This window comes from Melopsittacus undulatus, chromosome 6 (assembly GCF_012275295.1).
Source record: "Melopsittacus undulatus isolate bMelUnd1 chromosome 6, bMelUnd1.mat.Z, whole genome shotgun sequence".
Taxonomy (NCBI): Eukaryota; Metazoa; Chordata; class Aves; order Psittaciformes; family Psittaculidae; genus Melopsittacus; species Melopsittacus undulatus.
Window position 1 is genome coordinate 11,400,344 of NC_047532.1, and position 27,331 is coordinate 11,427,674.

General features: G+C 42.9%; 1 protein-coding gene across 6 annotated transcripts in view; it reads left to right on the forward strand.

Moving 5' to 3' along the window:
- The window catches only part of DOCK7 (dedicator of cytokinesis 7), a 109,082-nt gene that overhangs the window by 12,661 nt on the left and 69,090 nt on the right, over positions 1-27,331 (forward strand). For all 6 annotated transcript variants that reach the window (XM_034064365.1, XM_034064361.1, XM_034064362.1 and 3 more), the window contains exons 3-12: positions 13,501-13,676; positions 13,853-13,921; positions 16,831-16,960; positions 17,067-17,279; positions 17,667-17,752; positions 19,917-19,983; positions 21,243-21,392; positions 23,407-23,487; positions 25,536-25,701; positions 26,361-26,503. In XM_034064365.1, the coding sequence (XP_033920256.1) occupies positions 13,501-13,676; positions 13,853-13,921; positions 16,831-16,960; positions 17,067-17,279; positions 17,667-17,752; positions 19,917-19,983; positions 21,243-21,392; positions 23,407-23,487; positions 25,536-25,701; positions 26,361-26,503 (1,281 nt within the window). The remainder of the gene's footprint in view (positions 1-13,500; positions 13,677-13,852; positions 13,922-16,830; positions 16,961-17,066; positions 17,280-17,666; positions 17,753-19,916; positions 19,984-21,242; positions 21,393-23,406; positions 23,488-25,535; positions 25,702-26,360; positions 26,504-27,331) is intronic.

Sequence of the window (27,331 nt, forward strand, 5' to 3'; positions counted from 1 at the left end):
TGTCTGTCCTGGTTTGATTATCAACATAATGCAGAGAGAAAGCATTAGTGCTGCAGAGCTGAAATAGCTGTTTGCTCTGGAGAAGTTTGTGTGTTGTTAGGAATAGAAGGGCCTGAATCTGTATGGCAGTTTTGTGCAGCCATACTGGTTTGAAAACCCAGAGTAGGGCACATAGTGTAGGTTTAAATTGGAAATCTATGCTAAACTGTGGATATTAATGATGCCATATGATTGAGTTTCATGTGAATATTTCATGGCAGCGAGTTGCATTGTTCAGCGTGCAGCATGGAAGTGGAAGACTTGGAATGATGTTGCAGACGTGGCTGCTCCTATCCAGTGCATCTTGCTCATTGTGCTGAGCACGTCCATAGATATGATCCAGATAAGGTCAGCACTGATTCTCTCTGTTGACAGTTGCCAACAGTAGCTGCTTATGGTAATTCCTCTGAGAGTATTATCACATGCAGCCCAATGGAGACATTTGTGTGGTTCTGTGAATGAAGGGCTGTGGTTGAACCTGGGAGAGATGCAAAAACCTTTCAGCTGAGTTTTCACAAGTCTCTTCCCTTTTGCTTCACAAGCAGCAGACAAAATGCTGCCAGAACAGCTTCTAATTTGGTATCTGGTAAAGCTGGGGAGAAGACGCTGCTTTTAAATGACTCTACCAGAGCTCACAGTTTATCATTGTCAGCCTCCACCCTTCTGCCACTTCTAGGCGCAGTTGATTTTAATGACACATTCCTCAAACCACAGATCTGTGTCCAAAGCCTTTTCCTGTAGAACCTAACGTGCTGAACTGGGACTCCTTGCAGGATGCAGTTCTTGCAGCAATGAGCTTTCGTTTGTGAATCCAGAGAGAAGGCACTGACTGTTACTGGGACACAGGAGCTGGGAAGGTCTTAGGAGGTACATGAAGGAGTTTTATTTTTCAAAGTGACTTTTGTAAATCTCTCTAGATTGGAACTGTTGGAACAAGTCCAAAGGAGGCCACGAGGATGATCAGGGACTGGAGCAGCTCCCATATGAAGACAGGCTGAGAAAGTTGGGGCTGTTCAGCCTGAAGAAGAGAAGGCTGCATGGAGACATCAGAGCAGCTTCCAGTGTCTGAAGGGGGTCTATAGAGATGCCTGGGAGGGACTCTTCATTAGGGACTGTAGTGACAGGACAAGTGGTAACGGGTTGAAACTTAAACAGCAGAGGTTTAGATTGGATCTAAGGAAGAAATTCTTTACTGTGAGGGTGCTGAGGCACTGGAATGGGTTGCCCAGGGAGGTTGTGAATGCTTCATCCCTGGCAGTGTTCAGCACCAGGTTGGACAGAGCCTTGGGTGAGCTGGTTTAGTATGAGGTGTCCCTGCCCATGGCAGGGGGGTTGGAACTGGGTGATCTTAAGGTCCTTTCCAACCCTAAGTATTCTATGATTCTATGATTCTAATACTCCCTCGTGGGAGTTGGAGCTTCTCACCACTGCTGGAATGCACTGAAATCAGAGAGCTTGCACTTCCTTCCTAAGAATTCCCCAAGCATCTTGCGGGATGGGGTTTTGCTTTGTTTGTTTGATTAACTGGGCTGTTTATTATGGGCTGTTATAATCCCTCATGACTAACCACTTTCTTTTCTTTCCAAGTTTATTCTTCTGTTGAGCAGCTTCTTGTGCTATGGTGCTTCTCAGCTCACCCTCTGTTGCAGTGGTCATTTTTGGTCATTGCTGCATGCTGTGGTGTGGCAGAGGTCCAATTGCTCTCTCTGGATTTCTGCAGTAATTTTACCTGGGTGAAGCTGGAGGGTGGATTGTCAGAGATCAGCATGAGGCACTGAGGAAGCAACCCAAAGCTTACTCTGAATCTTGGTGTGCATGCCTTGGTTTGCTATTTTATGGCTGCTTATTGGGCTGCTTTGGTGTAGGAGGAGAAGGATTGTAGTCTGTTTTTTAACCTGTGTGTGCTGTCCTTTTTATGAGGGTGGATAATGTTACCAAAGGACAGAAAGAACAGGCCTTGGTGTCTGGACTGCTCTTCAGTTACAGCCCAGCTGTTTCATAAGGATCACAGGGTAATGGAATGGTTTTGTTGGAAGGGACCTTAAAGCTCATCCAGCTCCAACCCCTGCCACAGGCAGGGACACCTTCCACTGGAGCAGCTTGCTCCAAGCCCCTGTGTCCAGCCTGGCCTTGAACACTGCCAGGGATGGGGCAGCCACAGCTTCTCTAGGCACCCTGTGCCAGCGCCTCAGCACCCTCCCAGGGAAGAGCTTCTGCCTAAGAGCTCAGCTCAGTCTCCCCTGTTCTGGCAGGTTCAAGCCATTCCCCTTGTCCTGTCCCTACAGGCCCTTGTCCCAAGCCCCTCTCCAGGTTTCTTTCCTGCAGCCCCTTTAGGCACTGGAGCTGCTCTCAGGTCTCCCCTTCAGGAGCCTTCTCTTGTCCAGGCTGCCCCAGCCCAGGTCTCTCAGCCTGGCTCCAGAGCAGAGCTGCTCCAGCCCTCGCAGCAGCTCCATGGCCTCTGCACTTGCTCCAGCAGCTCCACGTCCCTCTCGTGTTGGGGACCCAGCACAAGTTTCTGTGTCTTATGCTACATTCAGGAACTCTTATTGATCAATGATACTTACATTTTTCAAATTAGATTAAAGATGGGATTTCCGAATACTTCTGAGTGCCAAGGTGCTGTGGCGTAAGGACACAAGGATTGTCATTGACATGTTTTTGGTTGTTGGCCAAAACTTGATTTGTTTTTTCCTTAAGAAAATTATCTTCTTAATTATTAGGTTTACTTTTTAGAGTTATATTTTAATTAGAAGAGCAGCATTTTAACACAGAACTTCCAAATAAGAAGAATGAATGTCTACTCATTTGTTTTAGAGACAAATCACAGCAGCTTCCAGAGGTTGAGGGGTAATATTTCCTGTCTGTTGATGTATGTTAGGGCATAGCTGAACGTTAGTGTGAGGTATCAAAGATGCTAATTCGTCTGGGAATAAAGAGATTTGGATTCTTGGACATGGTGTGATCTGACCATGTCTGATCTCAGTGCTCCATTTGCTCCATGGAAAATAAAGGTGCTGACATTGACATATCTTTGTGAAGCACTGCTGGCTTTATGGGCATTATCCGGGCCGATAGAAGCTTTGTCTTGGATGTATTGGATGTCAGACTTTGGTTGTGTATTCAAAGCTGGTATCTAATTATTCAATAAGAGAATATAGGTTCCTTTGTATATTTTCATTGCTCATTTTAGCATTTAAAAGAAGAATGGATAATTTGAGCAAATGAATGGGAAACACTGAGGGAAAACGTGACAATGTGACATCCAAAAAGGTGTTTTGAAGTGTTCAGAGCTGAGTAATTTTAATACCAAAGTCACTAAAACGACAAGGAGAACAAGCCAAGTCTTAATGCTCTCTCAAAGCTGATTAAGGCTTACAAGTGACTCCCATTATGTGTATTTCCTGGAGGTTTTGCCCTGCCTTGCGGAATGGTCTATCCTCACCAGACAGGGAGGATGGGAGAGGCATCCACATCCTCTTCCCTGCCTCCTCCCTTTAGGGATTACTCACACTTAACTCTGCCATGGTGCAGGCACTTTCTTTAGTGAATGGAAACTGCCACATACTAATTCTACAGTCAGTCGTGGGTCCTGTTGTACAGGTCGCAAGCATTTTATATGTGGAGTTGGTGAGTCTGCAATAACTTCAGCAGCTTATACATTATCAGAGATAAGTAATCTTAACTAAGTGTTATTATGCCAACTAAATTGGGCCACTCAAAGCATTCACGACAGGCCTGTTAAGAAATACTCAGAGTCTAAAAATGCCATTTAATAATAGGATTATAGAATGGTTTGGGGTTTGTTTATTGGTTTTTGTTTATGAAACTTAGTTGTGACACATCTTTAGGAATAAAATGCATAAATGAATTGATGTTTAATGGAAATGCTGCTAATACTGTAAACTGCAAAAAATTCCGTAATATTGGATCCAAATCCATGGAAAAATATTCAGTCCTAAGTCCCTGTTGGTTGCTTGCAGTCCTTCATACTAATGCTGCCACGGTCCCAGCAAGAAGCAGTGGGTATCCTAGGCTGGAAAGGACCTCAAGGATCATCTGATCCGGACTTTCTTGGCAAACCATGACCTAGACTACACATCCCAGCACCCTGTCCAGCTGAATCTTAACAGTGTCTAATGTTGGGGAATCCACCACTTCCTGGGGAGATTATTTCAGTAGCTGATTGTTCCAATTGGGAAATTTTTTCCTCTTGTTTCCAGTCAGAATCTCCACAGGAGTGACTTGTGCCCATCACCCCATCTTTTCCATGCGACTCTTTGTAAAAAGGGGGTCACTGTCTTCTTTGTAGCTACCCTTATAATACTGGAACATGATGATAAGGTCTCCCCTGAGCCTTCTTTTCTCAAGGCTGAACAAACCCATCTCTCTCAGCCTTTCCTCATGCATCTTCTCAGTCCTTGGATCATCTTTGTGGCCTTTCTCTGGACCCTCTCCAGCCCATCCACATCTTTCAAAATGCATTGTTAGCCTTTATAATGCCAGGCTGAACTGAATGAGACCCATGTCTCTATTACCTGGGCTAGCCGGGTGGATGCACCCAGCCTGTGCACCCGTTTGGCCAATGCTGTCACCGTGCAGGGGCACTCAGCTTGGAACAGCAGGCAAGGAGGCTTGAGGCTGGAAACCCAGTGTGGTCCAGGAGCTTTGGTCAATGGGCTGAGCCTTACTTGGTGATGGCTGTGATGCTGCAGGGCTTGGCTTGGTGCTGCGGCTCATACTGGCCTCTTGGGAATGCTCAGGTGCATGGACACTGGGACTGTGCCCAAAGGTGGCTTGGACTTGTGTGGTTTGTTAGGTGAAGCTATTGTGCTGCTCCTGAGCTGAGGGTCATAGGCAGCTCTATGCAGCACCAGCTCTGGCATCTTCATGCATCTCATGGTTAATCCATCCATCCACTGGGTACATTGTCCACTGATAACTGGGACGTAGCTGTGCCAAGTGTTTTCCACTCGGAAGAGTACGCATGTTCACGGTTACCGTGGTTCAGCTTACACAGCTCAGAGCCTGTGAGCCCCAAAGGGTCCGGAGGGATCCATGTCCACTGATCTGAGGCAGTGTTTCTGCCAGAAGTGGGAAGTCTGTGGTTCCTCTGCAGTCTCTGGTCAAACTGTTTGGCTTTTTCATTTCTTTCATAACAGAGCTTTGAGTTTGTCACTGTCTCAGCCTCTGTGCCCTCAGTTTTGGCACGATTTATCAGAGGGGTGCTCTGTCAGATCAGTCTCAGCCCTTGGTATTCTGTACCAATGTCTGTGTGTTATTCACATACTCTCCTGATGAAATTACATGGTTCTGTCATCAAAGAAGATACCTTCTTCTTACCCGTCCTTGGAGGCTTGCATCTTTCTGGGTTTAATAAGAAATTGCTTTGGTATTCCCAGATAACTAATTAATCTCTGATTAATGTGAATATTTCTATACCCAAATGGCTTCTTACATTAGCAACCAGTTATAATAGCAAATAACCTAGCAATATTTGTATGTAAACTATCTCACTGGTTTTGTGACTGGCTGTTACTTGTTATGTGGAGGGAGGTATATTTGCAAATATTCCCTTTGTTAGAGGCTTTTTCCATTTCAAGCAGTGTGATATTGCATGTGTTTGTCACACCTTGCTGAGCATTAGGCTAGTCTGTCAAAAGCATCCAGAACTTAATACTAAATATGCTCAGAACTTAAAAATAGAGGCTTCAGACTATTCCTGAAACCATTTTTGTGGTGACAGAGGATGCTGACAGAAGTCTTTGAGGCATGGTTACAGTTTGAAATGAAGGACTTCCATCAGCTATTCTCTGGAGTAATTACACCTTTCAAAGCGCCATGCAAAAGAAGTACTAAGAGCTAGAGCAGAGCAGGAGACACGGAACTGCATTCCAGAGGCAGCAGGCAGGTATGTGGAGGTAATGACAGCACTTTGTGGCAGGGGAGGTGTCATCCTTGTTGAGGGCTGGGAGCTGTCTGTGGTTGATGAAGAGCAGAGATTGCCTCTGGAGGAATCTCCCTGGTTCATTTGAACATTTCCATGTATTATAAATGCAGCCAAACCCAATAAAATGCAGCTCTCTGTGCTCACCAGGCATCAGGCTTATGGAGGTAGGGGTACAGGTTATCTGAAATACAGTAGTGACATTACTGCAGTAGATGAAGATGTGATTCTGAGGATTTGGGTCCAGTGATGACCATTTTTGGAGTGGTGAGATGAAAGAAAATGGGATTTATGCGATTAAAACCTGTTTTTTAATGACATTGGAAGTGGTTAATATTACACTGCTCATGTTTCCAAACCTCTTAGAGTGACCCTTCTTGAATTTGCCTGCAAATTTCATTTCAAGTGTGTGACATTTCCTTTAACCTCAGGTTTACACTGAGTCCCTCCTACAGCACATCAGATTCAACTCCTGTTCCTTGAGAAGTCAGTATCCCTTAAAGGGATTTTGCCACGGCAAGAACGGGCCATCTGCATTCCTGAATGCTCCACAAGGGAAGTGACTGTTTGCCCTGGAGACTTAGTGATAGCGGAGAGAAGGCTGGGGCTCAGCTTTGAAATGTTAATCTGCTTCTTCTGTCCTTCCAGGATTTTGCCCAGGGAGGCAGTGGGTGGGAAGTCGGCATTAATTTGGAATTCAAAGCTTTGGTGCAATCTGTCACAGCTTCAGCACATTCTAAATTGTTTTAATATTTAAGGAGGTATTGAAGTTAAGGTGGAACTTTGTTCCACTGTCAGAACTGGCAAGAAATATCACCCCAATTTTGGCTAGCCACCGAGCATATGTGATAGTGAGGGCCCTCCCTGTGATAAGTTCTGCAAGGTTGGGTTTGCAAGGTTCCTTATGATTTCCTCGCAGGGAATTGTACTCCCGCACAGGAGGCAGATGTACAACCTTGCAATCTTTGCCATTGGCCTTTTTACAGAGCCCCAAATTGTAGGGTGATCCTCACAGGGACTGGGGCTCTGCCCTTAGGAATTACACATCTCCCTTTAGATAAGAGAAAAATTGGTCTTGGATTGGGCCATGAGCAACTTGGGTTCAAATCCTTGTTCTGTCAGATGTATCCTGCCAAAACCATCACATCATAACCATTGCAGATACTGTTGTGGCATCTTGGGAGGGCAGAGGTGAGGGAGGGAGAAGGAGAGGTGAGGAACACGATGCTGTTAGTGACTGCACTGGCACAAAGTAACTGGAAGAGCCTGCAAAATCACAGCTGGGAGCTGAGTGTGTTGCTTAGAGCATGTCCCACAAGACTGCTCCTGATGCTCAGTACAACACATGTGAGTTAGGCAACAAACCTCTGGAACAGGGCATAGAATTATCCCCTCTGCCCAGCTGTTTGTGAAGGGAAAGGGCAGATTAAAGTCCTTCAGGCAAAAATCTGTGGACATCAGGGAAAACAGCAACGATTTACACAAGTTGTGTAAAGGGGGGATTTGATGGTCTTTAAGGTCTTTTCCAACTGAGTTGATTCTATGATTCTTTTGTGCTTGAGTCAGTATCTGTGAGATGGAGATAATAATAATTCTTTTTTCTGCCCTAGTTGCTACTGTGATCCCTTCCTGAGCCTCTGCACAGTGCCCAGGAGAGTAGACCTTCAGTCTTTAGGTACTAGTGTTGGTGTCATTGGCTCAGTAAGGCAGCAAGCTTGAGGGGGAGGCTGTTTCAGCAAGGATGTGTAATGATGGCTAATGAAACGTCATGCTAATTAAATACGAGTGTTTGAAATGCTGAAAGGATGTAAGACATCTTTTGGTCATTTCTAGAGCATGATGAAAAGTGCATCTGTTACAAGTATCCCCATTGCCTTTGTTAGTGAGGCATCACAGAATTCCAGAATCCCAGCTTGGAAGGGACCTCAAGGATCATCTGGTCCAGCCTCTCTTGGCAAAGCATAATCTAGACTTGACGTCCGAGTATCCTGTCCAGCCAAAAAGTGTCCAGGCACCACTGCTGCTCAGCAAACCCCTGGTAACTGGGACACATGAGAAGTTCTGCTTGTGAGAAGGGTTTGTGCATGAGGGAGCTGGTTGTGGTCCTCTCAGGGATGCCACAACAGAGCAAGTCTGATACAAATCTGCCCTTTGCATGTTATTTTTTGCTTCCTTTGTGGGGTGGAATAAGCCATGAGCTTTGCAGTGTTGTGCCCTGGGTGTAGCTTTCCCTCTGTGTTAGCCCTTTGCTCCTGTAGTCCTTGGATGAGATGCTTGGCTGAAGTGACTCCTGCCTCTGTTGGCCAGATTTGTGCAGATGCTTCGTTGGGAACTGATGATGATGATACAGGTTGGTGCTCAAAAGAAGCAAATAAAGAGGAGAGAGACATATTTCGGGTAGAGGTGCACTAAAAATACAGCAAAATACAATGTTTGCTGTCTAGAGAAGGGCAAAGTCGATAGGAAGTGGAATTTTATTCTCAAGCTTTTAAGGGGATATAACGGTGAAGAATAACACAGCCCTAAAGAAGAAAGCTTGACTGTCCCTGCTGCAGGAGAGTTGTAAACCTTTGAAATAGGGTTTGTAATGCAACTGCTGAGAGCCATAACTGCAACAACACAGATGCACCTATGGAACGTGTGTGTTAAACAGTTTATATAAGCCAAATCAATCAGGCTGGTGTCTTAGTCAAGCTGACAGAGCGTGTGTCTGTGGTCAGGTTAAGGACATGGATATGCAGAATTGTTATTTGCAAGTGATGTGTAAGTCTGAAAAGGAGAGAGTCCCGTTGGATTTCTCCTGTGCTCTCAGTTTATCAGTACAGTGCATTTGGTGCTTACGTTGGCAGGGAGCAGGTTATGCCCCTCTTACTCACACCAAGTGGCCTCTTTCACCCTGAGTAGTCCTATTAATTTTAATAGCACCAGAATAGCACTTGCCCTGGGTGAGGTGGCAGAGTCTGATCCTGGGATAAAGACTGAGTGAAAACCATGTTAAGGATCTGTCTGAAAGGTTGCCCAGAATTTGCTCTGTAATTATAACCTGCGCAAAATCAAAGAGTATTTATTGAAAGAGCAGCAATCGTGATTTGGGGAGCGGGCTTTCCTTTGCATGTTTTTAGCTTGTTTTGCCATTGATATAGACAATTCCATAGTCCTGGTTGGGAAGATGGTCAGAGCTCCTGTACAGCTTTGATTTCTGGAAGAAATGGACCCCTTGTCAATGATCTCGTACAGTAACACTGCACTATTCCCCCATTAGCAGTGGGGAAGTGGACTGCACATCTGCAAACACTTGACTGAGTGAAGAAAACCTGTCCGTGTGTCTTGGAGCACAAGGATAAAGTTGATATGTTTGTAAGCCAACAAAATACTTGGCTAATGGGCTGGGAGTTGGTTGTTGGGTACCTTGTTATATTTCCTGGTGCTAAGAGGAATTAAGCTGGGCCTGGAGACTTGGAGGTGGGAAATAGAGCAGGTTCTGCTTCTCCGTCAGTGGTGAGGCTGGGATGGTGAAGTTGGATAACCTGGTCCTTATCTGAACTCATCCAACTCCTTCCTTTCAATCTGATGGCAATTTCAGGTGACAGAGGAGTAGTCCCCATGTATGCTCTTGTCTGTGGTCTCATCCACAACTTCAGAGTGATGCAGGAGCCTAAAGCAGGGCAGAGGAAAGTTCAAGCCATGAGTAGTGAGAGCCATGAGAGGAGCTCTCCTTGTTCAGTTCAGACACAAGGGACACCATTTGGGTTCATTTTCCTTTTGGTGCGTTTGCTCATCCTTATTTCCTCCTCCTCGTTCATCACTTCATCCCCCACAAATATCTAAAGCTTCGATGTGCTTGCCTTTTATCTGCCAATAGTCTGACACCGAGGAGTTCCTCTTCATAGCCATGGATTTATGTGTGGCCTGTTTACTCAGGTGCTAGGCAGTATTTCTGGCTGCACAGATGGTGAGTCTAATACAGGCTTCTGGGTTTGACTTTTATGTTTGTTTACATCTTCATGGCACAATAGTTGCCTGAAGAAACAAACGGGGAGATTGTGAAGTGCAACCTTGGGCCTCATCCTGAGATGTATGAAGGGCTTGGAAGCCCTCAAAGCATGGACACAGGCTCCTCAGCACTGGCCATCTTTCCACATCAGGTGTTTCTTAATGAGCAGAGTAAGTTTATTCATCTTTTGTCCAACACATTCCAGTGCTCTCTTTGGACAAGTGAAGTGTGAGATGTAAAATGCCAGGAATGGGGAAACATGGTGCCATTGGGGCAGTGCCGGTCTCTGCCCTGTGTCAGCTCAGTCCTGCGTGTCCCCCTCCACCCTGCACTAATACAGAGTTTTTTCCTTGTCTGTGATATTCTTCTGTTTTATCAGGATGAGTGGATTACAGTGATTGGAGGGAATGAGGAAAAGGTTCCTTTTTGTTAGCCTGGGGAGATGCACAGGTAAATGTTTCTGCAGACTGGAACACAGTTTTGCTGAGCACTGGAAGGTGCCTCAGCTTTGGAGCTGCCAGTGTGGAAGGGAGGATTTGAAATATCATAGGATCATAGAATGGTTTCGGTTGGAAGGGACCTTAAAGCTCCTCCAGCTCCAACCCCTGCCACGGACAGGGACACCTTCCACTGGAGCAGCTTGCTCCAAGCCCCTGTGTCCAACCTGGCCTTGAGCACTGCCAGGGATGGGGCAGCCACAGCTTCTCTGGGCACCCTGTGCCAGCGCCTCAGCACCCTCACAGGGAAGAGCTTCTGCCTAAGAGCTCATCTCAGTCTCCCCTGTTCTGGCAGGTTCAAGCCATTCCCCTTGGCCTGTCCCTACAGGCCCTTGTCCCAAGCCCCTCTCCAGGTTTCTTTCCTGCAGCCCCTTTAGGCACTGGAGCTGCTCTCAGGTCTCCCCTTCAGGAGCCTTCTCTTGTCCAGGCTGCCCCAGCCCAGCTCTCTCAACCTGGCTCCAGGCTCCAGCCCTCGCAGCATCTCCATGGCCTCCTCTGTCCTCACTGGAGCAGTTCCTAAAATGTTTGGGCTTAAAAATAGGTTCAGTTAAGCAGCTTTGAGTCACCCGCCTGAGGCTACCTTAACCCTCTGTCCTTCTTCCAGTGAGGGTGCTTTGAATGCCAATGCAGAACTGCATTGCTCTGTGGATGGGGCTCTGCATCAGCCATAGGAGGACCTTTTCCCAGCAGCCCCAATGCCTCAGCAGCTTTTACACAGTGATTTTCTTATTTTTACCTTCATTTACAAGAAGTCTCAATTTCTGGGTCTTACTCTTTGGTTTTGAGGTTTATGGGTAGAAAGGATCATACTCACACAAAGTAGCAGTAGTATTATAGAATCATAGAATAGTTAGGGTTGGAAAGGACCTTAAGGTCATCCAGTTCCAACCCCCCTGCCATGGGCAGGGACACCTCACACTAAACCAGCTCACCCAAGGCTCTGTCCAACCTGGCCTTGTACACTGCCAGGGATGGAGCATTCACAGCTTCCCTGGGCAACCCATTCCAGTACCTCACCACCCTAACAGTAAAGAATTTCTTCCTTATATCCAGTCTAAACCTCCCCTGTTTAAGTTTCAACCCGTTACCCCTTGTCCTATCACTACAGTCCCTAATGAAGAGTCCCTCCCCAGCATCCCTATATTCCCCCTTCAGATACTGGAAGGCTGCTCTGAGGTCTGTTATTCAGCAGCTCTTCTGAGAAAACACGGTCTTTTAGTAATTCCTCAGTAATAAAGTACCACACTTCAATGCTGGACGTTCTGTCAGTTCTCTAGTGCCAAATGGAGCTTTTCCATGTGTAAGAAGCAGATAGCATGAGGTGATGACATGTTAAGTGTAATGTGGGAGAGAGCAATGACACGTTCTGCTCATTGGGAGCTTTGCAGTGATGAAAACAGTTAAAGTGTCTGATTTGTGTTTTCAGAAGTCCCCCAAGTCACATACTTTTAGTTCATTTCAGGAGTTTAGGATTAGAAGGGGAAAAAAGGTTATGAGGTCAGGGTTAAATAAATGGTGATGGTGGTGTATTTCTTTACACAAAAAGTAGTTTGTATCTTTTACGTAAATTGCAGAACTAAACACTGTGTTTCCAGACATCATATTTCTTGGTGGGCCAGATCCGTATCTGGCGTGAAGTCATCTGCTCCAGTTCACCTGACTTTGCTGGAGGCACACCATTTAGGAGGATTGCAGTATTCCTTCACTACCTTCTGTGTTAGCCAAGTCTTTTTCCTTGATGAGAAAGTTCATTCATTTCGGAACCTTTTGGCAATAGAAGGTTAAGCTGGAATTTGGGATTGGCACAGCAATTCTATTGAGAAGCACATTTACACTTTAAGTACTAAGTGTTCTTTTTAAAGTCAGCAGCAGCAGAAGACAAGGTACAGGATAGTTCCGTGCCCCACAGATATTGGATGACAGGGAAGAGGAAGTAGTGGAGAAAAATAGCTGGAATTTCATGTGTTTTTGTGACTCACATTAAACCCCTCAGCCTCACCGAGATGTGCCAGGGAATTCTAGGAAACCAGTCAGTTGCTGTAGAGACAGGTTCCTCAAAACTTGCTTTTAGTGTTTCATTTCCTTAATGTCTATGTTTATATACAGCCTCATAGCGTAATGATCCCAGAATATATAATATGCATATGTAAAAAGACACAGTTACGCAATGGGAGTATCTATCCAGTTTATGCAATTATCTTTTTGCCTGTATCTAAAAGAAGCTGATGTTTTTCAGCATGGAGAGATCAGTAGTGCCAATGAAATACACTTGTTTCCCACTCGTGTGTTTGTTCAGTTATTCCTTGTGCTTTGGAGGTTTATGCCCAGTAAAGATGATTTTTAAGCATCCATTGACACTAAAGGTCCTAATATCAGGGAGAAGAGGTGGTTAAACTCATACCTGTGGTAGACAAACATTGTGCTTTGTGTTCCCCGGAGAAGGGCTTAGATTCAGATTAATGTTAGTCTTATACAGTTCAGTGGCTTCCTGAGTTCCTGGTATATCAGCCCCTGCTCTGGATTCCTGTCTGGGGTGCTGGAGGGTGAAAGGGTTCTTGCGTCATGGATCAGGGTGAAGGTTCCCTTTGTGATCAGAGCATGATCGAAACAAATCCAAAGTCATACACATGGGAAATAAAGCGCCAAATTTTCTTCCGATGCAAAGTGATGCATTTCTGGAAAACAAATTAAAATCCTGTTTTCTAGGTTGTATTTTTCCTTAGATGATGGTGGCATGCATCATAGACATAGCCACAGAAATATCAGATAAGACATGAAAAACATCTTTGTCATGTGCATTAGCTAAGGTTAACACTGTTAAAGTTAGTTATCATCTGACGACCATAGCAGGAAGGTTGGAACTGGATGATCTTAAGGTCCTTTCCAACCCATACCAGTCTATGATTCTGTTAGATCAAGTTTCCTCAACAAGGCAGAAAGGCTCTTTTAAAAGCCAAGGTAAAATGTGATTTCTCTTTTTTCTTTCACCTTGTTTAAAGACCCCTCCATCACTTGTCTTTCCCCAGGTGCCACTTACAGAAGCAGTGGACCCGGTTGAGTTGGAGGACTACCTTATCACACACCCCATTGCCGTGGAGTCCGGACCCCTGAGGGACTTGCTTGAGTTTCCTCCTGATGACATTGAGGTTGTGTACACCCCTCGAGAATGTCGAACCCTTGTGTCGGCTGTGCCTGAAGAGAGGTAGGAGGTGATGGGGTGACACCTTGCTCCAGGGAATCAATTGTCTACATTATGGGTATCTGCAAGCCTGGAATTTTTTGGCTGGAAGAGTAAATACAAACCTAAGTGGAAGTGGGAATGTTTAAGAATTCGTTGTCATGTCTGTGATTTTGAAGATGTTTTTGTTCTTTTAACAGTGAGATGGACCCCCATGTGAGGGACTGTGTAAGGAGTTACACGGAAGACTGGGCAATTGTGAACAGAAAGTGAGTTCCCCCATGGTATTTGTCAGCTTTGTTTCATATTTAAGGCCTTGCAGGCTGCTGTGAGGAGGCTCGGGTTTGATATAAGGAAGAAGTTCTTTACTGTGAAGGTGCTGAGACACTGGCACAGGGTACCCAAAGAGGTGGTAAATGCTCCATCCCTGGCAGTGTTCAAGGCGAGGCAGGACAGAGCCTTGGGCAACGTGGTCTAGGGTGAGGCATCCCTGCCCATGGCAGGGGGTTGGAACTGGACAATCTTAAGGTCCTTTCCAACCCAACCTATTCTATGATACAAATGATTGTCCTGGCTACTGAGTCCATGTGCCCTGGCTTTTAATTGCCCAGCTCAGCTGAACGGATGCTTTGTGTTTAGCTGAAATGAAGCTTTGTGTTTGGAAAATTAGATCTTAGACATGGAAATCCCTTGGGGCATTTCTGTAAATCTAGGTCACTGTAGTCAACAGTTGCTCCTTTAGAATGAGAGAGGAATTAGGGAATGCGAACAAGTAAAATTGCTTTGAGCATTTGCTTCTTTCTTTGTTTCCTGTGGTTTTGGCTCTTTTTTAGAGAGAAATTGCATTAACTTTGTAACAGTGTAAGATTTATGTGCAGCCATAACCACCTTGTAGATAAGGTGCCCTCTGCAGCTTTCGTTTGTCCCAGAGGCTTTGAGAAAGTATGTAATTTAAACAAATAGCTGTTAATATTTGAACTATGACAGCATTTACCTAATGAGTTACCAGGTTAGAGAATATGCATGCATTGATTGAATCATGCAAATTAGCAGGAAGGTTTCTGAGTAGCTTTACTTGGAACTCTCTCTGATGATTGAAAGTCTGATGGTTTCAAGAGCTGCTGTCAAGGAGTAAGTGATCCATGTGATGTGCATCGCCTACAAATGACTTGACTACAGCTACAGCTCTGCCCTTGTGGCAGTTGCTACAATTCACTGGTTTAATGTTGTCCTGAGAACCACTTCAGGGGATGCTGCAGATGTGCTTTGCAGTGCTGAGATGGCCTAATAAAAATGTGCTTTGTAATCTCATACCAAAAGAAAACCCTCACCCAGAAAGAAACCCAGGAGAGAGACAGATGCTTTATTAACTCCCTGCCTTTGTGGGCAGAGTCTGGAATGCACAGTAGGCTTGGGCAATGTGACCCAGCCAGCCAGCGCACCTCTTGGTTTCTCAGTGACTGTCACTGGTACCTGGAATACCTGGCTGTGATTCCTGCCCTGAGGAAGTTCTAGTTGGAGGCAGCAGAGCTTTTGTGCTGTGTGGATCAGCTGCAGGTTGTGTTCTGTGTCAGGGAAGGCAGTAAGCTAAAGACATGAAAGTTGCTTGAGTGGGTTGAAGGTGTGATGGGAGATGGTTGAACTGCCGTCAGAAGTTGTCTTGACCCTTTGGAGGAGGAGAGGCACTTCCATAAATGTTTATAGCAGTTTTAACATGGATAAAATCATGGTGCTGGAGTGGGTAGAAACAGAAGGGTACTGCTGGAGCAGAAGAAAAACCTGAAGGCCTGGCTGGGAAGGATTAAATAGTTTTTCAGGTAAGGATGCTGATGGGTTTCTCTTAATCCATCTTACTGAATGGTTACGAGTGCTTTGGCTAGCTCTGGGAACACAGAATCCAGCTCTTTTAGCTTTAGAAGAACATATCTCCCAGTGTGCCATCCATCTCTGCTCCCCACCCTGGGGGTAATAATCCTCATGTCAATCTCTGTCTACAGTTCTTTGTAACCAAAACATGTTTGGGGACAGGCAAATCCATCTATTCAGTGATTACTGTAGCAGTATTGGAAAAGGTAAAGAAATTTTATTCACTGGCATGAAAAAAACAGTAGCATATTCTTGTTTCAACCTTATGGCGTAATTTCTGTATGCTAGTCTGATGGCAGCAATGATCACAAGCACCTCTGAAGTCAGCTCTGGTTTAGAATGAATTTACACTTGGTGGTGGAGCTGTGAGTGAAATGCAGACATCCTAGTGAGGGTTATACAGATTGCATTGTTCAGCTCTCAGGAATGATAACCTTGAGAGAAAGATACTCTCCTTTTTCTCCCCCCTTTATTCACTGCTAGCACAGTTTTCACATGTCAGTGCATCCTTCTCTGGTAACTTTAGTAACAGGGCATGATAAGAACAATTAATTCTAGCTGTGACCCCAGCACTACTACTTCAGGAACTGACTTAGAGTGCACACTGTAAGAAGACTGTGGCTCTGGCCATATGTGTGTGTGAATATATATATAGTGGCATTTGGTATCCAAAAATTGTGTGTGTGAATATACACATAGTGCCATTTGGTATGAAAAAATTTGTTAGTCAAAGAGATCTGATCTTGTCAGCAATAGTAGACAGACTGTTTACTAGCTCTAACACCCTGGAATGCTCCGAAGGACTCAATTCTGCTTATAAAGGTAGTATGGGAAGATGCTCATTTTAGTTGGGGTTGGGAAGTCATGTGTTCCAGAGGTGCTTAGGACTTCTGTACTTCATGTAGCCTTACATGAAGCTGGTGTTTTGGTTTTCAGGTTCCTAATAGAGTCTGCTCCAATTCAGTTCTTGGTCTGGCACAACTCCAGGCCTTCAGTCCTCATGGTCTTGGCCTATTTTAAGCTTGGCATCACAATTACACATTTTATGATGACCTTAACTGGCCACTGAAAATACTTTTGACATCACCCAAGGTTGCTGTAGGGTTGAACAGAGTCACATTGTAGGACTGGAATACTGTTGCTGGATTATTACCCAGCTACAGTGCAGGGTGACTGGAAATACTGTTTGCAGAGAGCATTTTATGCTTTGAGAGGACTCACTTTGGTAACACGGGGTTTGTTCTGTAATTCTGCTTCTGGGTTTGGGGTCAAAAAGGACATTAAGAATGTATTTGAAATGCACTGTTTTCAGATACCACAAGCTGGGAACTGGATTTAATCCCAACACCTTAGACAAACAGAAGGAGAGGCAAAAGGGGCTCCCCAAACAGATCTTCGAGTCTGATGAAGCTCCAGATGGCAACAGTTACCAGGATGAACAAGTAATGTACCTTTAAAACCTTCCTCCGTAAAATCTAATTTATAGTCATGTTTTAAAAGTGCAGTCCCTTTCCTGTTATAAGTTGCTTTTAATTTGTTGAATCTCAGGATGACCTTAAACGCCGCTCAATGTCGATTGACGATACTCCCCGGGGCAGCTGGGCATGCAGTATTTTTGACCTGAAGAACTCCCTTCCAGATGCCCTTCTTCCCAACCTACTGGACCGAACCCCAAATGAGGAGATAGACCACCACAATGAATATCAGAGGAAGTCCAGTAGGCATAAGGAGCTTTTTGCACTACATCCAGCACCAGAGGAGGTATTTTTACATACATGTGGGTGAGGCTAAAAGAGTTAAGGATGTAAGGAATGTGAAAATTGTCAGTCTGCTATGGATTTAAAGATCACCTATGTTTAACATCTATGAGAACCTTAGCTGTTTTGTGGGTTGCATGTTCTTTAGCATATTGTCTTGCCATAGATACTACTTGTGGAAGATTGGTTTTCCTTCATGGTTATGCAATCCTGTATAATGTAGAAACATTAAAGGGATTTAATTTAGCATATTTATAGCTGCTGCTAAATGCAACATGCTGGCAAGCCTTGGATTGAATTGGTGTTAGTGTCTTAGAAGAAAAAAGGGATGCATATGTTTGCTTCCTAATGGTGTTAGTGGTTTGTGCAAGTGTCATGTCTCTAATTTCAGGAGGAGCCTATAGAACGGCTTAGTGTCCCTGAGGTACCCAAAGAGCACTTTGGCCAAAGACTCCTGGTGAAGTGTTTGTCCCTTAAGTAAGTATCACTTCAGCTGATACCTGAGAATTTGAAGTCTGCTGTTGTATCTGTGTGCATCTGGAATAAAACTGCTGCCTTGTTTATTACTCTAGAAGGGATGTAACATTGGTTTGGTCGTAGGCTTAAAGGTTCTGGAAAGAGTAAGTTACACAACACCGTGCATCAGACAGTTTTATCTGTAAGACTTTCTTCATATTGGTGTGACACAGAAAATACCTCTGAGTTAGTCTTAGCTATACCAGTCTTAGCTAGACCAGCTAGACAGCCTTAGCTATACCTGTCCATGTTGCTAGCACTCATGCTTCACTGCCCTCCTTCAGGGCTCTGAAGTTGGCCAGTCGTTGGTGTTCAGCTCTGTAACAGGGATGCTGAAGAGGGGCAGCAAATAAAAAAGGTGAAAAATGCTTAAGCCTTAAAATATGAAACAGACAAAGATTTGCTGAAGTTTAGGCTCAACAACCTTGACTGTGTCCCTTTAAGAGTGAGGACTTTATATACTTAGCAAGCATTAACTGAAGGAATAGAAACCTGTTAAACAAGTTTAATGAAGTGGAGCTCCTGAATATAGGGTTACCTGCAGCTGGTTCATTGCCTATAACTCTTCTCTAATAACACAAGGTAAAATTTTACTGTTATTCCCTTGGAGAAATAAAGTACAAAACTGATTTTCCACACTGCTGTATTCATCTTCTGTGTCCTCAGTTAGGTCAACCCTTCTTATTAGAGAGCTCCAGTTAGACTACATTGTGGCTCATAACTGAGATATATGTGTGGGACATATCTCCTGCTCATAGAGTACTCCAGGACCTAATATAGCCATAGAGATGAACTGATTTTGCAGCCTTTTATGAACTGGAACAACATAATATGCAGTAGCTGTGGAACTTGTTCTCCAAAGGATGGTGTCTTTAGCATAAATAAGTTAGATGGTGGAAATTAATGATTTCTGCTATTTAAGCATCTCTTGCTGATTGTGAATTTGTAGCAAATCTTCACAAACATGCTTGTTTGTGTACCACAGTAATCTCTGAAACTGTACTTGCAGTTGCAGTGGCAAGCATCTAAGATCACACTATCTTAGTGGCACAAAGAGAAATAGATAGTCTTTTTTTCCAGGGAGAAGGCTAAGATGACCTAAGCAGGGTCATTTTCAGGTTAATCTCACCTTTGTTGCCACACTAGGGAAATTACCTGTTAGGTGATGCAGTCCTGACTGTTGTTCTTCCTATTGGAAGAAGGAGTTCCAGGCTGAGAAGCTGAGAGCTCTCTGTAAGGACTTGGTGCATGGGAGTATCTCACTGTGGGTTAGGCATTAATGTCATGGGGAGGCTGTGCAGGCAGGATAAGGGCATTTCAGCCCCTGTTCCCTTGGATATAGGGATGGGTTTTGAATGTTTTTCTAATTTCTTTAGCTTCCCAGATGGTTGACAATAACTTTAGCTCTATTTGGTAGGTTAATGGTTTCATTGGAAGTGACTCTCTCAGCATAAATAGTTACTAATAGTTACTCTGAAAAACTGACATCTTTCTGAAAGAGGCTTTGAGATATTGCTGTTTTCTGACAAGAGTTAAATGTTGAACATCGCCAAAATGCTATCCCTGACTCAGAGGAAGGAGCTTTCTGGTCAATATTGCTGAGGGAGCAATTGGCCATTTAGCCCTGTCAACAGGCCAGCATAGGAAATTAGCACAGAGGGCATCTTTTCAAGGTAATCTGAGGAGCTAAGTGGTCCAGGTATCCAAATAATAATTCCCCTTCCTTTAAGTAAGCTATTAGGTTGCTTTGCTTAGCTTTCAAACCATACTTGAAGAAGGTAAAAGCATTTATAGAAGTACACTTTACGTCCTGTGACCCTAATCCCAACCTTTCTGTTGGGTCAATGAGTTGAAATGGCTCTTAGGAGGTCCAGGGAGCATTTAATGTGTGTCCTAGTGGAAGAGAGCAGAGGCAATGTAGAGGTAGGACAGGAGAGGGATGTGGGGAAAACGGGAGCAATTTTCCCCTTTCAGCAGGAGCAAGCCCTTAGGTTGGCTCAGCTGTTGCTGACGTCTTGGTTTAACAGTGGTCAGCCATCACCTAGGAAGGATTTGGGGAGAGGGTGGGTTATTCCTTCCTAACAAAATGCAATTCAACTCGTTTTATCTGTTTCTTTCTGTCAAGATTTGAAATAGAAATTGAGCCAATTTTTGCAAGTTTGGCTTTGTATGACGTTAAAGAAAAGAAAAAGGTAGGTTTTTTAATTACTTTCTAAATACATTTCCACTGAAGTGTTACAAAGCTGTTAGCTATAACGAAAAAAGGGAGGAATTCATTCTGGAAACAAACCTTTAGGAAGGCAATGGCAATCTAGTGGTTGGAAGAATGATGAGGCTGTTTCATGAGCCACCTTCTGTGTTCTTCTGCTTAGTAAAACAGTTGAAGTATAACCACTTTTCTAAAACTATGATTCCATACTTTTAGAAATCAGAGTATTTCTAATGATATTTCTGAGTGCCTGAGATCAGAATATAGATATTGGCCAATCTTGGCTTTCAGAAGGCTTTTCCCCAGAGAGAACTTCAGTAACTGAAACCTTTTACTTAGATTAAATCTTTGTGACTTCCTCAATGTCTTTTTTTGTGATTCAGCATGGTATATGTCCAAATACCATTTTAATAACGCACAAGGAAGCCATGCACACTACAATTGCTAAAATCAAAACAAAACTGAGGAGTCTGTTCAAGATCTAAGTGATAGAAAATGCAAAATACATTTATTCGCCTATTTATGTTCTGTATTTAATATTTGAAGAGTCTCTTAGTTTTCCTAATTCAAGCTATTAGCAGCAGTAGAGAGAAAAAATGTTAAAAGTATGCATTTTGACATTTATCTCTTGTAAGACTTGAATTTAATGCATTGAGTTTTAAGTTATGTAGATGAGAGTATGTGGAATATTATGTGAACTTTGTTTAATATTTAAATCACATTTCATAAGCCAGTTTTATCATCTCATTACTCCATTTCCCCCCCTGCTATCTACTGTAGTAAGTTCTTTAGTGACCTCTGGTGTTGATAACATCAGCTCACATTCCTTTTGGCTCTGAAGCCTTGATACAGTCAAGGATTTGGTGTTTCAACGTGGAAAGCTCATTGTTCATCTTTCAGGATATGTTGTTCTTTCTGTGAATGATCTGAAAGATGATTTTCTATTTTGATACTTTGATATATTCAGTTCAGATAGCAATTGTAATTCCTAGCCCTGTGATGGAACTACACACCTTACATGAGCTGGAGGAAATGTTATAAGGTAGTGTGTATTGTTAGCTCCATTTCCTTTCTCCTTTCGCACTGCCCTGCCTTGCTTTCTTAATGAAAAGGCTTTTTCCCCCCTTTTTATGGCACCGTTGGTAGTTTTTTAACCGTGGGTATTGAAATTGTCTGTTTTGTTTATGAAGAGTTCACTAAAACTAAAAAGTATAACTGGAAACTGCCCAACTTCTTCCTTAGATTTCAGAAAACTTCTACTTTGATTTAAACTCTGAGCAAATGAAAGGAATGCTCCGTCCACATGTTCCCCCTGCTGCTATATCCACGCTGGCCAGATCTGCCATCTTTTCTATCACTTACCCCTCTCAAGATGTCTTTCTAGTAATAAAGGTAAGAAATACCAGAGAAATGAGAACTATCATTGACTCTGATTTCAATTTAACATAAAATACAAACAGGTCTGGCTGATGAGTTTACTTCTTATATACATTTGGAGAGCAGAATTCTGTTTCACTTCAGATATTCTCACTTGGTACATTAAGTTCCTTTGAAACAGTTCAGTGGAGTTAGGCGTTGTATTATTGAAGAACTGAAAAGAACACAAAGGTTTGCTTGATACAGAGCAGCTTTCTGGGGCTTGACCTTGGTTTTGGTATGAAACAGTGTACTGACTCCTAAAGGTGATAGATAAGTTAGTGATTTAAAAATACATATTGATCTGAATCTCATTTCTAAAATGATCTATGCTCTTAAGGCAGATTTTCAAAGGTCTTTAAGGATTGAAACTGCTAAGAGGGTGAGACCCATAACTGAAGTAAAATGCCACATTGGTCAGTCCTGTATGAAAGTATACAAAGATAAAAGTTATTTTCTCTTCTTTCATTTGATTCAATGAGAGCTCAAATGTTACCAGTTCAGATTTTGAACTGGAATTTGAATCAGGGTTTTTTTGTCTGGTCTCTGCATAAAAAATCGTCCTGTTGTAAAGAAAGGGAGTTCAGTGTGTGCTTTCAGTTCACAGGCAGTGGTTACATTGCCTGCTACCTAAGTGCTGTGTTTTGAGAACCCTGGGGACTTAGGTTTGTGCAAGTCCTTCATGAACTGCTTCTTAAATGAGGAATAAGCCTTTGATAATGAATTGAGGCTTTGTGGCATGACAAAACAGTCCCAAGGGAGGATAAGACTTTCAGTAGCTGGAATATATTCTGATCTCTGATCTGTGGTATGACTCTGAACTCCTAAAAATCACATTCTATCTGTGCACACATATTCACTCTTCTGAGTTTTACAAGATATGAGGAAGAGAGAACCCCATGTTCATGAGATGGGGATGTGGCTGAGAGAGCTCGTGGCTGCACATTACTGCTTGTAAAACCCAAAGGAGCTGGTGGTGTAGGGGATTTTTTGGTTTGGTTACAAAATGGGTCTAGGCAGGGATAAATAAGAAGATACATCATGTGCCTTATCAGATGAATTTTCACATGGGCCTTACTCATTGGGAAACCACTTTTCAGACAGCATAAACTCACCAGGTGGTTTGGTGAAAAGTTCCTGACATTGTGGAAGCCTCTTGGCATTCTACTAATAGAGAATATGAATGGTGCTTTATAAGCATGGGATAAGTTTAAAGATGTTCTAATCTAGTAACAGCATGTACAGAGCAGTGGGTGTGAGAGGGAGGGCCAGGATGCTTCTGAAAGAAAGAGTCTTATGGATGTGATAGGGAAGGTATTTCAATCAGAAACTGGGCATTAAGCAGTTTTGTGTTACTGCAGAAGCAAACATCTATGCTTTGTCTGACTTCAGTTATTTGATTATTTCATTATTTGATTTGAAAACACTGAGTTTTTATTTAATATAACATAATTAAATAAGATAAATAAAATAATAATAAAATTAAATAATTAAAACAATTTCTAAATGTCTAAAATATATATCTATTAAAAGAAATAAAAAGATAAAACTAAATAAATAATTATAAAAATTATAATATTTAAAATAGTGCTTGTTTTAGCTGAGCTCATCTGAGTCATCTTTTTGTGTTGCTGCGGTAGGCCCTTAATACAGAGAGCAGAAATAAGAGCAGATGATGCTAAAGACAGTTAGTGTAAGCTGTCTTTAAGACCTCAAACACGAGCTGAAAGTGGCTCTAGAACAGATCAAGCCAAAGTGGAGTGGTATATGTTCCCTTTGAACCTATATTTTACGCTTGTGATTCAGTTATAGCTGGAGATCTGGGAGCTTAATGGTTCTAACAACTTGAGCGCAGTGCTAGTTCCCTGCCTCACAAAGGGAAATCAAGCTTTAACTCTTTAGAAAGAATGCTTTTTGCTTCCTAGTGTTTGTTTAATTTAACCATCCTTGCTGGATACATGTCCTTGTAATGGTTCATTTCTCTTCTCAGCTGGAGAAAGTGTTACAGCAGGGAGATATTGGGGAGTGTGCAGAGCCTTATATGATTTTTAAAGAATCTGATGCAGCAAAGGTAAGAATCTTATTTATTTCTTTTTTGGTTCAGTTTGCTACAAGTGGTTTAAGGCATTTTTGTTATTAACAAGTTAAACATCCCATATTTTCTTCCATATTGCACTGTAACAGCCATTCATACTGTTCCTGGCATTAAAAGAATCCAATTTTAATTAAGAATCTAGTCAAATTCTAAAAGCCAAAATAGAGTCAAAGACCCTTGAATCTTGATGCCTAATTGGGGGAGAGTAGTTAAAGGTCATCAGGTTTTGTAGCTGACAGAGGAGATGTGTGGTTACCATCAAGCTCAGTCATCTGTGATCCCTGTCCCAAAGGATCAGCTGCCTGCTTACAGCTGGGGTCAAGTGGAGCAGCCTTTGATGTGGATTTGCAGTAAAATCTCAACTTTTCCATTGCTTCTGTGGCTTAACCCCATCACAGTACCTCTGCCTTCTTCTAGAAGGGTCACAAAGTGGATGACATACGTTAACAGGAGATTATCCATCAGACCTGGTTTTGAATTGCAGGGCATTTCTGGTTCTTTTTTTCTGCTGATTTTCCTTTTTCTTTGAATGTTTGTAATAATATTTATAAGAAGGGCCACACTCAACAGCAGTTCTTTTTACATATAGTAAGAATAATTTGTATTTGTGTAAATTCAGTGTTTTGTTTCTCATTAACATTCTTCCTTTAATCCCTGCCTTCAACAGTTTGGGCAATGTCCTGGCCATTCCCAAGTGCCGCAAATGGGATGGACCTGCCCAATTGGATTGATTATTTGCCTTTCCTTCCCATGTTTAAATGCAGCCTGTCTGCTTGTAGAACTAAAAGCAGAGGTTCCTCACAGGGAGGAGTCTTATTCCCTGCAGTTGACAGCAGGTTGCTCATTGTAGTACATTGGTGTCTGGGTGGGAATTGTAGTTGATAGGTTCAGGAATGCTGGTAGCACCTGCAGCATTCAGTGGCACCTGGACTATGGACTGGCTGTGGTCTTTTCACCTGGTATTTGTTTTTCTGAAGTGCTTTCTCCATTACAACAGTGGTTATAGTATTGCAAGTCTCTGCTTTTACTAGCAGTGAGAAGGAGAGATCTCTAACTTGAGCTCAGTATATTGTTTCACAGCTCCAGTTTGTGAGGTGCAGGTAAGCTTGTAAAGGAAACCTTGAGTACATGCAATATGAAGCAGTGCTTATGGATCTCAGAAATGGCTCCTAGTTTCTTGTACACTTGGGTTAAGCCAAGTGAAGATCAAAGGGTAACAGTGAGGACAGGATGAAGGGCAAAACAGAGATGCCAGTGCTTCCTGTGATCAGAGGCTTTCCATTATGGCTTTTTCAAAGGAACTGGGATGTTCATTTGTTAGTTTCAGTCAAATTCTAACAAAGTTTTACCTTCCTAAAGTTCTAGTATATGTTTTAGCTGAAGAAGTTCACAGTTTTGGTCTATCTCTGTCCTTGTATCACTCCACCACAATATGAAAAATGGATGTTTTCACCTCAGGTATATAAGTAACATAAGTAAAAACCTTACATTTCCTGTGATCACTAAGTTGACATGTGCCTAGGTGAAATTTTGGACTAGGAGTTGTAGGATGTTTGGGAATGTGGGTGAAAAGGTGATTTGTCAAGATCTCCTTCCCAGTAAAGTGCATAAGCGTATCCTGAGCTAGAAGAATGTGAGCAACAGTGCTCTGTTTTCACCTAACCCTGTGTCTGGCTTAAAATCACATTAGGAAAGGCCATTTCAGACTTCATAGAGTTAAATTCAGCATTTTGTGAAAGGGCAGTGGGCAGATGAACTCACTGGGATTTGACAGGCTGTTCAGGAGGAGCATGAAGCCACGGCTTTAGGGCTATCCAGCTGTCCCACATCTGGTCCTGTTGGCCTGATGGCAGCTTTGTGAAGCACAGGTCTGTTTGCACAGCACTTAGTGATTCTCCTCTAGAAGGTGCTATTGAAGCACAAAATCACTGCAAGTTAGAAAAGATACCACTATTACTGATTTTCCTATATGAACCTTTGCTCCTATTCCTCTCCTTTTAATCTCTTGGATTAAATATTCACAGAATAAGGAGAAGCTGGAAAAACTGAAATGCCAGGCAGAACAGTTTTGCCAAAGACTAGGCAAGTATCGGATGCCATTTGCCTGGACAGCCATTCACTTAATGAACATTGTGAGCAGCGCTGGAAGCTTGGAAAGAGACTCCACGGAAGTTGAAGTTGGCACAGGAGGTACAGTACATCTGCATGAGGGAATGTGGACAAATCCAGAGTTTACTGAAGTCTTGATTCATACACTGTAGCTTCCATTGCTCCTTTAGCGCTTTCCTCCCCCTGCCCTGAGCCTTCTGATAGTCTTTGGTCATGGTTGAAATAAAGTCCATGATAACAAATGGATTTATCTTTCAAGGATTTTACAAGCAAACCATCTGTTATATTATTTAAAACCAAGCTTCTAAGACTGAGAGAGCGTTACAGGCTGATGAACATTTTCCAAAGGAGTGGATTAATCTTTGTGAACCGCATAGCTCATCTGAAACTGCTCTTCAGCATCCCCAAAACTGCCAACTTCATCATCTTTCAGAGCAAGAGAAACACATAAATCTCCACACGATAAAGACTTTTATAATAGCAGTAAGGCACTGGGGTGAGGTTGCTGTGAGAGGAGCAGAAGTAGTCAGCTGTGCTTCATAGCCTCCTGATGCCTCAGGAGTGTGATTGTCTTGGCATAACCACCTCTTCTATCACGCTTATTGCATAATTTCTGAATGCAGCACCTATTTTCCTGTGTAGAAAATCCTGGTTGGAACAAAAGTAGACTCTTGGGCTATTGTTTTTCTTCTTTTTTTTTTTTGGTAATTCCTCTCCCTTTTTGCTTTTATTTCTTGAAGAACGTAAAGGATCATGGTCAGAGAGGAGGAATTCCAGTATTGTCGGGAGGCGTTCGTTAGAGAGAACCACGAGTGGGGATGAGGCTTGCAATCTGAGCAGTTTTAGACCAGCTACTCTGACAGTGACAAACTTCTTTAAACAGGTATTGTATGAAGCTGTTTAATTAAGGAGTTGCTCCTTGGACAGAGTGATTTGATCAGGTGAAGTCAGTTTAGACCTGAGTGATTAATTTGGGATGTTTTCAATGCATGGAGTATCTGTTCCCTCATCACACGATGTCTTTGAGCAGCATGCAGTAGGTTTGTTTTATCATGTGCTTAATTCTGAGGGTCCAGAGTCCATTGGTGGATTCTTTCATTAAGGTTACTGTGGATAATTACTTTATGGAATTGGAATTATTAGCTAGTTTTGACTTGAATGATAAAACATCATTATGGCATAGTGACTCCAACTAATAGAACTGGGTCTCTCCAGGAGAACACTGGTTTATTTTGCCCCAGGTTTTTTCTAACATGGAAAAATCCTTGCCTGGCCTTTTGTTAAATGCTGTTTGGAAAAGTGCTTATAAAAGAAAGTTCACAAACCTGAGGATGACTTCTTTGGGTTAGTATGTACCAAAAAGTATTTCAGATATTTCTCCTAGTCCAGGAGTTGCATAGCCTTCTTCTGATGGTCATTAGACTCCTTTGGTTTCATTGGGTGATAGACAATCCATTGAAACATCAGCAGTTTCATCAGAACCAGGTTCATCAATGTGGTTTGAGGTTGGCATCAGTTCCCTGGCCACATCCCGGGATACCTGAGAAAGCAAAGCACGTCACTTTGATGCTGCTTTGCTGAGTGGCAACTCTTCTTAGCCAGAGGTTGGGGTTTTCCTGAGAAGCATTAAAAACCACCATTAAACATAATAAATTTTTTAGTTAAGCTTAGAAAATTGTTTCAGTCCATTGATTTTTGCTAAGATTTGCTT